This window comes from Rhopilema esculentum, chromosome 5 (genome assembly GCF_057945365.1).
Source record: "Rhopilema esculentum isolate cy_ngs chromosome 5, ASM5794536v1, whole genome shotgun sequence".
Lineage (NCBI taxonomy): Eukaryota > Metazoa > Cnidaria > Scyphozoa > Rhizostomeae > Rhizostomatidae > Rhopilema > Rhopilema esculentum.
The window spans coordinates 4,670,814-4,687,069 of NC_142819.1; the positions used below are offsets into that span (position 1 = coordinate 4,670,814).

The 16,256-nt window shown below is 35.3% G+C and overlaps 5 protein-coding genes across 5 annotated transcripts; 3 read left to right on the forward strand and 2 right to left on the reverse strand.

Annotated features, from left to right (window-relative positions):
* Positions 1–200: 200 nt before the first annotated feature.
* On the forward strand, positions 201–2,717 carry LOC135690065 (very-long-chain enoyl-CoA reductase). Its single transcript, XM_089108642.1, has 2 exons — positions 201–364; positions 598–2,717. Exons 1-2 carry the CDS (start codon positions 229–231, stop codon positions 1,233–1,235), a joined length of 774 nt encoding a protein of 257 aa, XP_088964768.1. The 5' UTR covers positions 201–228; the 3' UTR covers positions 1,236–2,717.
* Positions 2,718–3,219: 502 nt separating this feature from the next.
* LOC148960220 (uncharacterized) lies at positions 3,220–6,245 on the reverse strand. Its single transcript, XM_089108643.1, has 3 exons — positions 5,893–6,245; positions 4,913–5,238; positions 3,220–3,616 (listed from the first exon to the last, which is right to left on the reverse strand). Exons 1-3 carry the CDS (start codon positions 6,052–6,054, stop codon positions 3,370–3,372), a joined length of 735 nt encoding a protein of 244 aa, XP_088964769.1. The 5' UTR covers positions 6,055–6,245; the 3' UTR covers positions 3,220–3,369.
* A 691-nt stretch (positions 6,246–6,936) lies between these two features.
* Positions 6,937–10,848, forward strand: LOC135690064 (succinate receptor 1). The gene has a single exon (XM_089108641.1). It carries the CDS (start codon positions 7,235–7,237, stop codon positions 8,204–8,206), a length of 972 nt encoding a protein of 323 aa, XP_088964767.1. The 5' UTR covers positions 6,937–7,234; the 3' UTR covers positions 8,207–10,848.
* Positions 10,849–11,093: 245 nt separating this feature from the next.
* LOC135689456 (transmembrane protein 205) lies at positions 11,094–13,529 on the forward strand. The gene is made up of 3 exons (XM_065206689.2): positions 11,094–11,378; positions 12,034–12,197; positions 12,920–13,529. The coding sequence occupies exons 1-3, from the start codon at positions 11,183–11,185 to the stop codon at positions 13,202–13,204; spliced, it is 645 nt and encodes a 214-aa protein (XP_065062761.2). The 5' UTR covers positions 11,094–11,182; the 3' UTR covers positions 13,205–13,529.
* LOC135689457 (transmembrane protein 205) lies at positions 13,403–16,108 on the reverse strand. Its single transcript, XM_065206690.2, has 3 exons — positions 15,846–16,108; positions 14,801–14,964; positions 13,403–14,017 (listed from the first exon to the last, which is right to left on the reverse strand). The coding sequence occupies exons 1-3, from the start codon at positions 16,030–16,032 to the stop codon at positions 13,730–13,732; spliced, it is 639 nt and encodes a 212-aa protein (XP_065062762.2). The 5' UTR covers positions 16,033–16,108; the 3' UTR covers positions 13,403–13,729.
* Between the last annotated feature and the right edge of the window lie 148 nt (positions 16,109–16,256).

The window sequence follows — 16,256 nt, forward strand, 5'->3', positions numbered from 1 at the left end:
TGCAGGACAAATTAATAACATTCCAACCTAAAGTTTTTGAAAAATTAAGAACAGCAAGCCCCAACTTAAATTTACAGTTTCTTATAAAAATAGAGTTTAATCGCACCACGAAAAATACCCAAAAATATAACCTCTCTTACTTTTAACACCCCCCCCCCCAACATTTTTTGTCGGATTTACAAAGTCGATCTCGCCGAGGGCAATGTAGATCATACACATACCGATGACATGGTAATTCTTCCATTTGTATGGTTTTATTCGATGGCATGCAGCAAACCGGAAGTAGTACAACAGTCCTTCGTTTGCAGCACAATCTCTTGTGGAGGGCTGAAGGCCAGAATAGAGACAGGGGGAGCAGATACAGGTAGCGCCTTCTTTAGAAAGGTTGGTTTGGTTTGGCAAAGAGAGTCATATAACGCTTATTAGTTTCAGGGCCATTACAACACCCAGGGCGTCCACAGTCAAGGTCATTCGTAGACAGAGTTGCTTTGTTTGGAAAAATATTTTCAAATACAATGATTTCTTGCGAGCCAGTGATAATAAACTTCATAACATACTTTGGCACCATAGCCTCATTTACAATCGTATATTTTGCAGATATACCTAAGCTACCCTTCCCTGTCCAAGGATGCTTATTGGAGGCAGAGAATTCTCCATCATCAACAGCAGTCAAATACCTCATGCTAGCATTATGGAATTTCCATTTTCTTCGCCGGACGTTTGAGGTACTATTTGTCCATTTATACAATCGCAGGATGCCATTAATTGAATGCGTTGGTGCTCCAATCTATTACTGGGTCCTGGCACTCCTAATTGCACAGTCAATAAGTGGCACTGGCTTTGTCATCACTTACATCCCATTGATTGTCACAGGAGTCATCCTATTTTTGATTGGGGAGTTTGGAAATGCTTGGTGTCATTTGCAGCTAAGATTTTTCAGGACAAAGAAGCAAGATGAATCATTTGTGTCTTTGGAGACAGGACACATTATGCCACATGGAAATATTTTCAACTATGTATCCTGTCCCCATTACATGTTTGAGATAATCACGTGGCTGGGGTTTTTCATCTTGACGTGGACACTCCCTTCAGCACTGATGCTTTTATTAACAATTATCACATTGACAGTTTATGGCAGGAAGAAGCACAACGCATATGTCATAGAATTTGATGGCGAGCTTGACAGGCCTCTTTATCCAAACACAAGGAAGGCTTTAATTCCTTTCTTGTTTTGAGAGAGTGCTCACTGGCATCAAACGATGGTGGTTATAGTCATATCAATACCAATTAATCAAATATTCTAGAGATAATTATATAGTATTGTTACAATATGTTAGAAAGCCATATGATTTAAATTCCAACTGCTTGAAATTCAGCAGCAAACTTCACAATAAGAATATGTTGAATATCCTGTGTACCATATGCAACAAAATGTCCATATATCTTAAAATATTTCGATTTTGTGTTGTCAAGAGCTACTAATTACTTCCTGTTCTTTGACTAAAAGCAGTTGCTTGTCAAACTGAGGACCTTTAACTTTCCAGGTGCTCAATTGAGCATCATCAGATATCATCAATAACAAAATTTTGTTTCGCATTTAGTTTTTAGATAGCGTAAACAAGCTAGGTGCCTGATTAATCAAGCTCTTGTAACTTTTTAGGTGTGTGAGAAGCAATTCATGGAGCTTAAGGGCCTCTTTTTCCAAGGCATGACAAGCAAAAACTTTCTACCATAAAGTCAATCTCATCTCAACCTTGTTCTTAAAAAACATTAACAGATTACATAGAAAACTTGTTTTTAAAAGTTGCTTTATGGTCATTCTTCACCTGAATCATAACCAATAGTAAATTGAGTTGAAGGGTACATAGATGTTGTGTCTAGGATGAGGCCCACAGGAAAATGTTTTTGGATCAATGAGGAGTATGGGAAACACCATTTCTTTGTGTTAGAGAGCATCCCAAAAAACAAAGCCTGAAATTGCCATCATGCAAACCTCTCAGAAGAACTTTTTCAGAGAAACTCCCCAAAATTTGTGTAGCATTTGCCCCAAACCGTGCCCCCAAATGACAGGGACACATTTGCTCACAATTTCCGTTTTCTTTTCAAATTTCTACTGCTATTTTAGTTAAGCGATAAGTGTAGCCAGCCTTGATCATTACCAGGTTGGGTATGAAATTGCAGAAGCGTCAATGTGACCAACAGCACATTATCTCATGTGTGGAAGCATCTGAGAAGCAAGCAATGATGCCCATATATACAATACTATAGTATTATACGTTATTACTTTAGTTTATATACATGATTTCATTGATATTTGGGTCACAATGGGTTCAAGGTCACAATAGGTTTAAGGTGTGAGTACAAGAAATCTAGCATAGATGTAAGAACATGCAAGTTTTCCAGCCTGGAATTATTTTCAATTTGAAAAAAAATTGGTTGGAAAACAAATTTCTTATTTCATTTCATACTACAGCATTTCATCTCCCTTTTGAAAAGTAAACTTTTTCTTATTTATGCCCAACAGGCCTTTTTGCAAGAAATAGCCCACACGAGTGGCCCAGCAATTGCTCTAAACATTATAGTAATAATCAATCAGCTATGCTTAAAGCATCCGTAATATTCACAAAAACCATATAATCCTGTTATATGGTAATTTTGTTTAAGGTAATATCAAACGAAAATGAGTGATCTTTAATGCACCCCAAGAGAGATTAAATACTGTACCCAAACATAAATACTTTGTTTATAAATTCTATGTACATCACATATAGACATTGTTGCCAGTAATCCCAAGTGTTGTTCCAAATCTTTTTTAATAACACTTCAATGAACTGGAAATGTTTCATGTGCTGTTTTAGTTAAAATACTAATTAAATATTTAATTAGTATTTAGTTAAAAATGTTCCTATAGTATTCCTAAACATTTGCAGTGGAATTGACTTTCAAATGCATTTTTTCCTTTTGATGTGTTTCCATATGAGACGTGCTTTCATATGTTTCCTGTGTTTTGATATATAAAAAACTTTGTATGGTCTATGTCACTTGCTTGTGTGACAAAAGATGACTAGAAATGTATTTTAACTGATGATACATTTATTCCTTATAATTTGCCATTCTGCATGAGTGATCAAATGCTCCAAGGTTGGATTAGCCAGAGTGCTGGGATCAAACGAAAAGGCCTGGACAAAGCTAGATGAATTGAAATTTTATTTACTCCACATTAAGGTTCTCGTTGTATTGTGAAACTGCCCAAGAGAGACATTTTATTTCAACTTAACAGGTAAAGACTTAAAAGTCAATGCAACAATCATGGCTTTTAAAAAAGGCAAAAGATGATAATAACATACCAGACTCTTAAGATTCATGCACTCATCTCTTCTCAACCCACATTTTGTCATCTTTTATGATATAACTGAGAATAGGTTGTTGTAAATCTCTCTTTTCTGTCTCTTTCTGAAGAAAAATGTTATAAGAATCCTTCTCTTCACTATTTTGTATGCAATAGCAATCCTGAAACCAGTGCAAGAACAGTGATTTGAGTGTACTGGAATCTGGTGGAGCAGAAGCAGAACAGACCACAGAACAGGGTGGTGATGATGAACCAAGCCTCATATTGCTGGAATAAGAAATAAAGGAATCTAAAAGAAGACTTATCAATATCCTAAAATTTCTAATATTAATTTTTCCTAAAACTTTATTTAGCATCAATCAAAACATTGTGATCATTTCTTCCAGAGCTTTTGCTAGGGAAATACAACAAATTATTTTTCAAGAAACCTTCAGTAAATGAAATGCATGGCTTTAAGAGAATGTAAATGTCTTATATCAAAACTATTCTTTGCTCAAGACCAGTGGTAAAAACAGGAAAAATTTGCAACAGCTAGAAATTCTGCTGAATTATAGCCCTTTTATGACTCCAAATACAATATCTTTTGAATATCCACTTATAAGAAGTTGGACCTTCAGTATCAAATATCAAACTAATTTCTTAACTAACTAAAAAAAATCACACAAAGATATCATAAATATACATTAAAGGTTAACTATACAGAATTGCTACAATTCTCTTTCTTAAATTTGATTTAATTCTCTTTTTATTATTTTGTATCTAAACAATCATAATGTGATGGTTCAAAACCGAAATTCTAAAAGAAATCAAGTTGTGCCCAAAATTAAAGAGGCCATTATATTTCAACAAAACAGTTTTCTTGAAATTTTAAATCTTTTTCAACCATCTCTATTATCAGTGACTTCTTCTACAGACCAAATTCTACCCTCCCAGGATGGTTTAGATAGCAATAAATAGTGAAATCTGGATTCAATAGATTTTCAACTAATTTCTTATTGTGTTTGTGGGCTTTTTCTTATTTCCTGATGTGTTTTTTTTACATTTTCAGGACCCATAGGCAAATACCATCCACCAGAGAAAAGTACCTCATTTTTCGAAAATTTCATCAACCTGTTCACATTCTCATCGCCAAAAGTTTTCATCAAATAACAAATTGTTAAATTTCTCAACCTACCCTTATTATTCTACTAAATCTATCTTTACTTGATATCAACCGTAAGAGATATAAGGATAAAATTTTGTATGTGGTGTTTTCTCCAAAGTGGCTCTTTGTGGTGAAAAAATCAAGAAATTCTAAGACCATGGGTTACATGGGTCTGATGATTTGCCATGGAATGACCCGATAAGTCCTTTTGATGGAGTCTTTCTGAGGTTGAAAATAAAACTCCAAAGAGCAAACTCCTTAAGTCTGAAGCAATAATGTCTGTCAATGGATACACTGGAAAGCAAAAAAACATTAACAATATACACTAATATTGTGCTGTTAATGAAAATTTACAAGTTTTGTGAATTCAATTAAATTCAAATTGTAAATTGAATTCAAAATACCCATTGGTTTCCTACCTGAGTTTTCCAAAAAAGGCACATGCATCTAGAAGAAATGCAAATATCTTTGACACGACTGCTAGCTCATTGCATTTTTGAGTATCTTGGTAGAAATAATTTATATTGTCCACAATAATCAGGGTTCTTGCATCTTTGTATTTGATATGGACAGAAGCCATGAATGCCAAGAAATCATTTTTACTTCCAATATATACTATCTGGATTCTATTGAGTATCGGAGCATTTGGTTTTTGGCGGCTTTCAAAAAGCACTGGTAGCTTGGTTATTTTCTCAGGGGAGACAAAAATAACTGAATGTCCAAGACTTGCATAGTGAAAGGCAACCTAGAGTTGAAAATATTATCATAATTAGAAAATAATTCAAAAGAATAACAAAAATATAGCTCTTTTAACAGCAGCAAAGAAATAAAAAAGAAAACGCTCTTAACTGACATAAAAAGTGGATAAGAGCAAAGAAAAATTGATCAAAAAATAAAATTGAATAAAATAGCAGGTAGTAAGGCATGTCTAAAATGGCATTTCAAATGATTTTAGTGGAACTTGTTGCTGTGTATAAATTTCAATTTATGGAGGCCAGAGACCTTTCCGGAGCCATTTCTTTTGGCTTCCAGAAATTTCTTACTATGTCCTGTCTGCAATCATGACCTCGATCATGACTTGAAACTTTGCTGTCTTGCCAGACATTACCAGCATACTTCTTAGTGCAAACTGCAATTTCAACTGTGCAAACTTAATATAGTGATATTTTGCTATGGCTGCGTGCAATATTGAAACCTAATTCTAATTATCTAATGCAATGAAACTCTTATTAATCTTCTCCTTGATTGATGTCATTTATTTTGTCATTTGGTTTAGTTTTTGGTTAGTAATTTTTATTCACTTTTGCCATTCATACGCAGATTGAAATGATCAAATAAGTTTATCATGTCCTAGCCTATATATAGATATATAATCAAAATGCATGGATGAAAAAACGACCTCGAATAGAATCGATGTTCTTCCGGAAGACGAGGGACCATAAATAAAGACTCTCCGTTGCTCCTTGAAACTCACATCCGTCGAGCTTAGTCCATCACTTAAATCCGAATATTCTGTTGAAGATGCCTCCCTTGTTTCAAGTATCGCCCTAAAGAAGTTCATACTAGATATGTTTGCTACATCTAAACGTATTTTGATGGCCAAATTGCAATTTACGATTTCCCGCCAAAATTCTCCAAACGAGGTTATAGAACTCGTTTTTGTTGGTGATTCTCACTGGCTATCTCCGTGTTACGTCATATTATTGCTATATGACAAGTCAAAGGCAAAAAAATTTTTGGAAGCACTTTACGATAGCATGAGTATGAAAACCAAAAACCTTGGACAAAAAAGCGAATAAGTTAAGGAAATAAAAATTCGTCTCCCCGCCCGTTTTTATTTTCTGAACCTTTATTATTTCGGAAGTTTTTTCCGTCCTCTTTTTAAGAATTTCAAAAATATTTCCAACCTGCAAAGGAAGGCAAACCAAATTTGTCGGCTTTTTCTCCATTGCCCCTCCGGGCCTCTTTTTCAGTTTCCGGTGACAAATCCTCGACATCAGAGTTGTATTAAATCCGCATAAAGATTACTTGCCATGAACAGTTTTTCTCCTCTTTTACCTCAAACCCAAAGCAGATGAAAAGTAAATTGGAAACAAATTTTTTGTCATGGCTCAAAATTAAGGATCCTTGGGAAGGTAGATTTAGTTTGCGCTTGTATAGAAAAGTGTTTACATTCTAGTGGACAATAGAAGCCGAGGGGCCACTAGTTTAAGAGGTCAATTGATAGAAAACAGTACTTAAGTAGGTCTTTGAATGAAGCGTTTTCATTGCAAACAAATCAATAAAGAAATGAATAGAATTCCAACAGACAATTTGAATCTATTGAAAAACTCCAGACATTCACAGAAACTAGCACAAGATCAGTGGCAAACAAAGATTTTCTATTTTTAGCAATGCTGTGTTTTTGCTTTGTTGGGCAGGGTGGATAGAATTTAGAAATTAGGGGTATTTCCATCGAACGGTTATAGTTTCTTAACTGAGTATCTAGAATGAAAACTTCAGAAATAATTTCCCAACATAAAGCAATTTTTAATTGGTTTATTACTTACTTAATAGTTTTACAGTGTTCTCCTTATCATTACGATACATTAGATGCCTACCCTCCTGCGTCAAAGCAAAGCCTCCAACAACAGGAAGAAATGATGCTGTGCAAAAGAATTCAATTCAAAGGGTCAGGTCAAAGTTATGGAGTTATCAGCAGAAGCCCAATTTTGGCATCTTGAAGATACAAGATTGAAACCATGGTCGATGTAATCAAAATCGAAGGAGTAACAGTGGCCTATCTTACTGTCTCTTACTTCATCGCTGTGCTGGCAGTTATCCTTAATATCATAGAAATCTATCTCATCTTGAAGAAACGTCACCATGCAACCAATTTTGAGGTTGTACTTTTCAATCTCGCTGTGGCTGATCTGTTAACTGGAGTTGGGTTTTTCATTGTAACATCCATCTCAACATACATGTATGTGGGACAAATCCTCAGCAACAGATTACTTGCATCGTCTTTTGCAATTATGGCACTCTCTATTTCATCATCCATCTTCTTTGTGATGTTTATTGGCATTGAAAGGCTAATCGCGATTAAACTGCCAATACGGCATCGAATGTGGCATGCAAAAAGAAGTACCATTTTCAAATGGGCAGCACTTGCTTGGGTGTTTACAGTTATCATGACAGCAGTATCGCTAACTGCCGACCAAATGATCCTGAAAGACAAGCAGGGCTTCTTTATCTCCGTTGGCTCGCGGAACCTCGCCTTGTTCATTGCAAGCTACATGACACTTGGAAGCATAATAGTTTTTGTAATCTACTGTTGGATAACGTATCTTGTGTTAAAAAGACGTTCGAAATTCCTTGCATTTGACAAAACCGACATTGAAAGTGACAAAAATATGATCGTTGCCTTGCAAAAAGAGAAGGCAACTATCATTGTTTGTTCTTTGGTCGTCGCTACATTTCTTGCGTGCAACGTTCCAATAATCGTTGGCTTTTACAAGAATGAGCTCAATGCAGTAGAAGCTAACCTAGTCAACTTTAGCTCGGTTGTCAACCCTCTTGTGTACTTCTTTAAAGGTTACATCGAAGATTATTTCAGCAAGGCAAAACTGGAGATAACCTCTCAACCAAAGAAAACAGCAAATGTGGAAAAGATCACATCCTTCTCTAATGTTGGTTGTGATGACGCCAAGAGGCAGAATATCAGTGAAACATAGAAAATACAAATATCTTGCTTTGATAAACATCATTTATTTTGGGCGTTCATTTTGATAGCGATTAACTTGTTGTCCTGACAAATTTGTTGATTTATTTTTAGTTAACACTGAATTACTACACTATTAAGGATTATATTCACCTACGAATTTTTTTTTTATATTCTCATAAAATTTACAACGACAATCAATTACAATACAAAAGCCTAGAGAGCATGGAAATGCATAACAACCCTAAGACTTACACTTAACATAGAGACACAAATATTACAATAATAAGCTACAAAAGTGATTGGAGTGGTGTCGCCCATCGTTCCAATAGCATTACAGATATGACAAATACTCACAAATACTCACGACTTTTTAGCAGTTATTCATCGAAATATTTTGATTCTTCTCCTTTTGCGCAATACTCCATTAAAACTGTTTACAAGGGCATGACCAAAATTAATTTCCAACAAGCATTTTCCGGCAGAAAGAGTTTCTTTTTGCTTGCAGTCTACCAAAACCAACGCATATCGTGGTAATTTATTGCCAAACACTCTTCTATCTGTCATGCAGGTTTAATTGTCTAGATTGCGTTAAACGTTTTAATTAGAAATTCCCAGAAGCTGTCTAAAGTACCACGGGTGCAGAAGCAGATAACAACCCCGCCTAAATAAAATTAATAGGAATGATAAAGGGCAAAATCTGTTATAGAAAAAATAGTAGTGCAAAGCCCCCCTTTATACTGCCGAAAACTTACCAAATTCTACTTTCCTCAGTTGTTCCTGGGAAAAATTCTGCGACAGCCCTTTTGTTCTATTTACAGTACCATACTCTGGATCAAAGTACATTGTAGGGGAATTGTTTTTTTGGGGGGGGGGGGGGGGAGAGACTCCAACCACAATCAGCACGACTCGAATAAGATATTTCTGTCGTTAAAGTACTAGTGTTACGGAAAGAACGTCGAGCTTGATATCAGGTGCTGGTTCTCTTGGGTGTGAGCGTGAGCATCGTATTATAAACTTATTTTAACTATTGTACTATTCTAGCTTTCAATTGGCTGTAATCATGTTTAGTTTGCTTTTTGGTTAATTGTATTGTAAAAAGCGTATAAAGTAGCTTGCCTCTTTTAGAGTAGGAGCTTTTTACTGTGGGCGTTGCCGCCTTGCCAAGAGATCTGTGGCCGCCGTTTCCCGATGATTAAAAGTCGATGCGTGTGTCGATTGAAAGTCATCGCTGTTGCCCTGTCGTTTTTTTAAGAGTTAAAGTCGAAAACGCCACAAGTCGCCAACGCTAAAGCAAGCAATCCAAAGGTCGTGAGTTTTTTTTTATGATTATTCTAGCGTATCTGCATTTTAAATTGAATATTTGAGACTGATTCGTTTATGAAGTATTTCGCTGACTCAGATATAGTCTACCACTAGGTAGGTATCTTTAGAACTGCGTAGCGACGTACGAGTCCAAAAGCTGGCACTTTTATTTTCTATCATATTGGATAGATACACTGCAATTAATCTAAAAAAGATATATATATTAAAATGGTTAATTTAGCTCATCGCCTCATGGTGGATGGTGAAGAAGCCTAAAATGATTTTCAGTTTACCTGTATTCAAGTAGATTATGATAAGAATCTGTGATTGTAAATCATTTTGATGAGACCCTCCTCTGAACCACGTTTTCTCTCTCTGGACTTGCTCGAGCCAGTCGTTTTGAAAAGTCGTTAAGTAAAGCTGTTGTGTGAAGCCGCTCTGAGAAATCATAAGAACCTTAAGTTATACTGCATGAGCTAAAAGGTTTCAATTCGCATCATAAAAATTATATTTCATACAAAAGTAAATGCATTCATTAGGAATGTAAGAGAAGTCATGAGGGCTTAATCTTTGAGCATAAGTTTCAAAAGTTGATCAGTAGAAATGCAGTGACAGATCCGGCAGCATCTCAATCGAGGATAAGGAAAGTAAATCGTAATCTTTCAGCAAAGTGCGTAGAAATTGTTTGCACCACGTTCCAGAGCCTGCGGAAAGAAATTTATGTGGGGGGGGGGGGATGGTCTGCCCATTGTATTGCTTCCCTGTGACATAATTCCCTGTGACCATTGTATTGTAATATAATTAATTTGTAACAGTACACTGTTACAAATTAATTATATTACAATTTGATAATTATTAGAAAGGGGATTATACTACAGTTTGAAAATTCTAGCCTAGTCCCCCAGTTCCCCTTCCCAGCCCCCCACTTCCGACGGCTCTAGGTTCACTTTATTTCAAATTACTTTTTATTTGGGTGCTTCAAAGAAACTTCAAGAAAATTACTTTCAAGGCAGATCTTTTAAATAGATAGGAATGGTACCGATCAAAGGAATATTTAAAAATCAAGATATTTCAAAGTTTATCAAATTAGAATTTCTGAAAGCCATTAACAGTTCTTAGATGAAGGGCAGTCAAGTCTTACGAAAGTGACTAAATATAATTCTTACGGAATCAGATTTGATTGATTTGTAGCGTTTTAAAAGTATTTTAATGTATTAAAGATATGAAGACAGTACCAATTTTTTTGCACCCTTCAAAAACTTTAGGATTAAGTTGTTTTTTATAACAAATGCAAACAAACGAGCTGCTAAAAGTCGATAAAAATGTAGCAAATATAAAACACCGCAATACGCCGAGAATAAACAACAGTAAATACACGTAAATCAGTAAAGGCTTTACTGATTTACGTGTATTTACTGTTGTTTATTCTCGGCGTATTGCGCTGTTTCATATTTGCTACATTTAAATAGAGAACAGATTGACTTTTTATGGCGATCATTTCAAATACGATTGTGTCGACTTGAATTTCAAGGGTGAATAAAAAAATGACTTCCTGTTTGATTTTTTGCCTGGCCTCCTGTTCTGATGAACATTGCGGAGGCGCTATTATCTTCCAGGAAAAGTCTAGCAGCTTGAAGATTTGAGTTTCGAACCAGACAAGAGAAAGTTGCTGTTTAGTCTCAAAATGGGGAATGATTTATCCAGAAAATTTCAGCCAGCCCAAGGACTCACCGCTATAGTCTTCATTGGCACTATTTCTTCACTGGCTGTCCTTTTCCCGGAACAACGCGATACAATTCTCCCTCGACTGGTCTCCTTTGGCCACTTGACTTGCATTTCTGCATGGTTTGGTATCCAGTTTTGGGTGACGTTTGTCGCAGGTACAGTATCTCACAATCGGTATTCTGTGACTGTGAACAATTTTATTACGTTCAGAACAGGATAAGGTCGAGTCAATCAATCAGAGGCCTCCTCGGAGTAAGGACAATGTCCTCAGCAACTAGGAATTATTGTCCCTATTTACTTTGCTAGATCTATTTGATTTTGAGTGCTATACTGATGTACCATTGGTTGATAGAGTTGATCTATATTAAATCAGACTTTTAAATTATTTTTTTGGCAAATGTCAGCTTTAACCTTAGAACATACACTTCAATACTTGTTTGGATCTTTGGTGTTGCTTATTCATGTGTTAGTTATTTTAAATTGACAGCAATTAACATCATTTTTTTATGTCCTCAGACATCAGCCTGACCTGATGAAACTGAATTTGACAACAAAAATGGCATGTGGAAGACATTGCTGTACGCCTTAAAACCTTGTTCAGCAAAGACAACTGGAAACAACTATATTGAAATAATCCATTTTATAAAAAAGGACAATAAAAGCGAGTGTATTTCTTGTGGTTTTCAGGCTAAAAAATCCCTTGATATATCACTTACTTTTTTGTGTCAGTAACAGATTTTTACTGGTCAGTCAATACCATTTTATTTTCATGGAAAACTCTCACCAGCCTAATCAAACATTTCCTTTCAGGGTTAACAAAAATGAAATTGCTCCCACGCCACTATTTTGGTTTGGTTCAGAGTCACCTTTTCCCAAAAGCTTTTTTGTATGGAACTGGCTTCACCCTAGCAGCTCTTGGCACATTTTTTATAAAGAACCCATTGGATACATGGCAGTATGATGAAAAAGTCAAGGTGAGGCTTAATTTAAGTGTTCTTATTGCAAGAAAATCATAACTGAATTGCTGAAATGGAGTACCAAAGTATGACAGGATAGAGAATTTCTTTTAAGATTTTTTTACCATAACTTGAAAACACAATATCTGAAAGTGGAAATCAGTTGAACCTGTTTCAAATTGACTGAGAAACAGCAGGAAGTGATCATGATGGTGCTCTGAGTGGCAGTTTATGTTACCATGCTTGATATCAGTTTTGGTCAAGTTTGTAACAATTTAATAGGGAAAAGGTTTTTGCTCATAGCATGTCACAGACAATTTCGATTGTCTCTTTGGTTCTCTCAAAAGTTCATATGACTGAAAAAGTGTTATACAGCGAAGATTATTGTTATAATAGGCACTAACTTTTAATTTTCCAAGAGCTAGGTTATATTTCAAAATGTTACAATAAAAGTTGTTGATACACTTGGCATTGTAATAACAATTCATTTCTGTCATTACAACTTTATAAAATAGGTATAAACCTTTAATATACATTTGCATCTGCCAGAAAGACCTTAATTAATTTGTAATTTTCTTATATAAAGAAAATAAACTCTGCTATTTGCTGTTCCCTGTTTTCCCCATTTTACAAGTTCTGATTTTTCAGTAGACTTGACTGAATTCAAAACAAATCTTATAATAAATTTGAAGTAGATTTCTAAACTATACTTGCATTTTCACAATTGATATGTCTTCCAGGCTACAGCGCTCTTGGTAAATCTTGGAGCATCTTTGATCAATCTCCTGTTTGCGATTCCAAAAATGAATGGGTTCATGACACAAGAGCATAAGTTTGAAAAAGAACATGGGCATGGAGAGGAAATTGGTCCAATAACAGACCCAAAACTCCTGAATAACCCACAATACAAAGTGCTTCGCAAAAATTTCTTTATTTACCATGGCATTGCAACATCTCTCAACCTTCTGGCATTTGCAGCCTGTGGAGTCTTCTTCTGGTATTTGAGCAAAGATATCAAAGTATGACATTCAGTAGTGCACAATGGGCACCAGAAGTAAATCTTTAAAAGCATTACATGATATGATGTATGATGGCTGTCTTTTAATAGCTACAAATTCTGAAGAGCAAGGAAATGGAACAACATGCCAGTTTTCAATATCAAAGTTGAAAACTTTTAGAAAACCGTTGATTTGAAAAGACTTTTAGAAAGTAACAGTAGTAGATTTGAAAAGACAAAACCAATCATTTGCCACTAAAATATTACATTACATTACATTCTTTATGCTTAGCACACACTTACACAGCTGTTTTAATAAAATCTTTTTCATGATAACATAAAACTATAATAAATTTCCTTGGGTTATTAGTTTCTGAGAAACTGGTCCTTCTAGGATGATGCAAATCATTGAGCAAAATGCTGATAAGAATGGTTTTTAGAGATTCCAGTTGTCATAAAATCTTTATTCCATGGTTTTAGATAATGAATAGAACAAGCCTTTATATCCATTTGTTCATTGTATCTGATAATGTTCTAGCAAGCAAAATTGATACTACCAGTTCAAGCTTTTTGCCAAATACCAAAGATATGCAGAGGAACATCCTAGCGAAACCATATTTACTAATGAAGAAACTGCATGCAGTTTGAAAAACATGCCACGAAGCTCCATGTATGTTTTGTCACTCTGCAATCCCTTGCTTAGAGGGATTCCGACTTCTTGTCCACTCTCCCCATGCTCTCTCTCATATTTATGACATTTGAACATTTGAGCAGTGGTAATTGGTTCAATGACATAATAATTTGCAGCATTTGAAGCTAGCATCAGGCCTAGGAGCCAACCCTGTTAAAAACAGTTGGAAGTACTCAACATAATACATAAATTTGTTACCATATAACAGTTACACTATGTGTTGCACTATAACAGTATTCTAAGCTCAAAGAACTGATTATTATTTCAAAATATTGCTTAATTTCTATATGCAAAAAGTGGAAAATTGCTTGTTCTGATATATTTGCCTCGCTATAAGAACATATTAACTTTAAACAGCCATTTCATCATCAATCAAAAAACAGGATTATAGAGCTAAAATGTTTTGTCTAACCTTCAATACAAAGGCCAATCATTTTTGTAAATATTTCATCTAAACAATTACCAGGATGAGAAAGTGGATCAAAGTTAGGAAAACAAATATGAGGAAGTGAAGTGATACTTTTTTGATGAAATCTAATTTCAAAAGGTAATCTGACACCTAAGGCCCTTAAATTCCTTAGCCCTACACAGTGTAAAAGGGATCATAAACCAGCTTGATGCCTAATAACGGCAGTGCTGCCCCCACTTTGGCATCCACATCAATTTACATTACACCAAAATCAGAAAAAGGAGTTTAGTTGAAGTGGCAATTGAGGTTAAAAAATGAATCATGTTTTGCATTCAGAATATAGAGTGTAAAAGTTGGAAGAGCTTCATCTGGTAAAGAAAGATTTTTTGACTCTGCTTGATTTTTCAAATATAACAGATGCAATATACTTGGGCAAATATGAAAGATGGGTAAAATCATTTGGATGACAATAAACATTTTGAATCACTTAAGTCAGAAATGTACATTTAAGTTTAGCATTTTACCTGGATTTTTTGATCTCCTGACCATATCCTGACAGGAATGTTTGCAACATATGAAGATAAAGCAACACTTGAGAAAAATGTGCCAGCAAGGAAGTATTTTGGAAACATCTTACTTTGCAGGAAACCAAACATTTGCCTTGGAAGTACATTGTACATAACAACACCTATAAAAAAAGGTTTTTGGCAGATAAAACGGTACTGTAAATCCTTGCATTGCCGTGAAAAAGCCCCCTCTCGAATAAGCACCCACCCTAGAACTACAAATTGTTGATAAGCCCCCCTTGAATAAGCCCCACTGCTACCATAAATTCTTGAATTGGACCCCTCAATTTGACGATTTTTGCCATCTGAGGTGTTGCCTATGGCATTTTATTGAATTGCCACAACAAATTCATACTTTTGGTGGTAATTAATTAAATGCTCGCAAAGAAATTCCTACTAAAATAAACAAGGTATTTTAATAATGTCTTCTTAATGTATACAATAATTTAATAAGCCCCCCCCCCGTATAAGCCCCTCCCCTCGTATAAGCCTCCATGTGAATAAGCCCCTCCCCAAAAATATCTAAAATAAATGAACCCCCAGGGGGCTAATTCGAGGATTTACGGTATTGGTAATTGATACATATTTTTAACAATTGTTTATTATAGAAGACAATTAACCAGACATAAAATCGTAGAGATGTTACTACAATGCCTGCCACAATTACTTGGACCCACTGCTGGATTTCCAAAATGCAGCAGTTATCATTTTACTTTTCTATGTTTCATATCTTTTCCTATTACTACAACAGCCACCCCCTTTCCTCTGTCTTTAGAGAAATTTGGATATAAATCACACTTGAGGGGGAGGGGGGCGGGGGGGGGGGGTCTGCCGCCAACCACAGTCTACAACGCGCCGCCGTGGCATTGTGAAAGTATGCTCAGTTCAAGTTGCATAAATGACTACATTTTGAAGCGGAGACCAATTACAGCTTCTAGTCAAATAAACATTAGAAAGATTTAAATATATTGCATTAGAATGTAAGCAAAATATGACTTCATACCAGATACCAATGTGACCCAAAACTGTGTTCCAAAAAAGGTCGCAAATGACCCAAGATGTAATAACTTCATAAATTCATCTCCAATTTTTGCTGGGAAGGCGTATAAAATTCCTGAAAAAATTGCAATGATAACAGTAGCTTTAGGCTTGTTAATACTCGGTAAATAACTTATTGCAGCACCCATCATGTAGCTTTCTTTCTAAGTTACATAAACATTGAACGGACTGGACTGTGCGATTTTTGAATGAATGCTGCAGATCTCAACCTCGATTTCATTTCGAGGCGAGTTGATTCTTTTCGCTTGAATATGCAGTAATTTATTTAAATATACTTTTTATAAAACAGACTTTATAAAGACACCGAGGCTTGATTTCTCGAAAAAAACACCAATAACATAAGAAAATGCCCAGT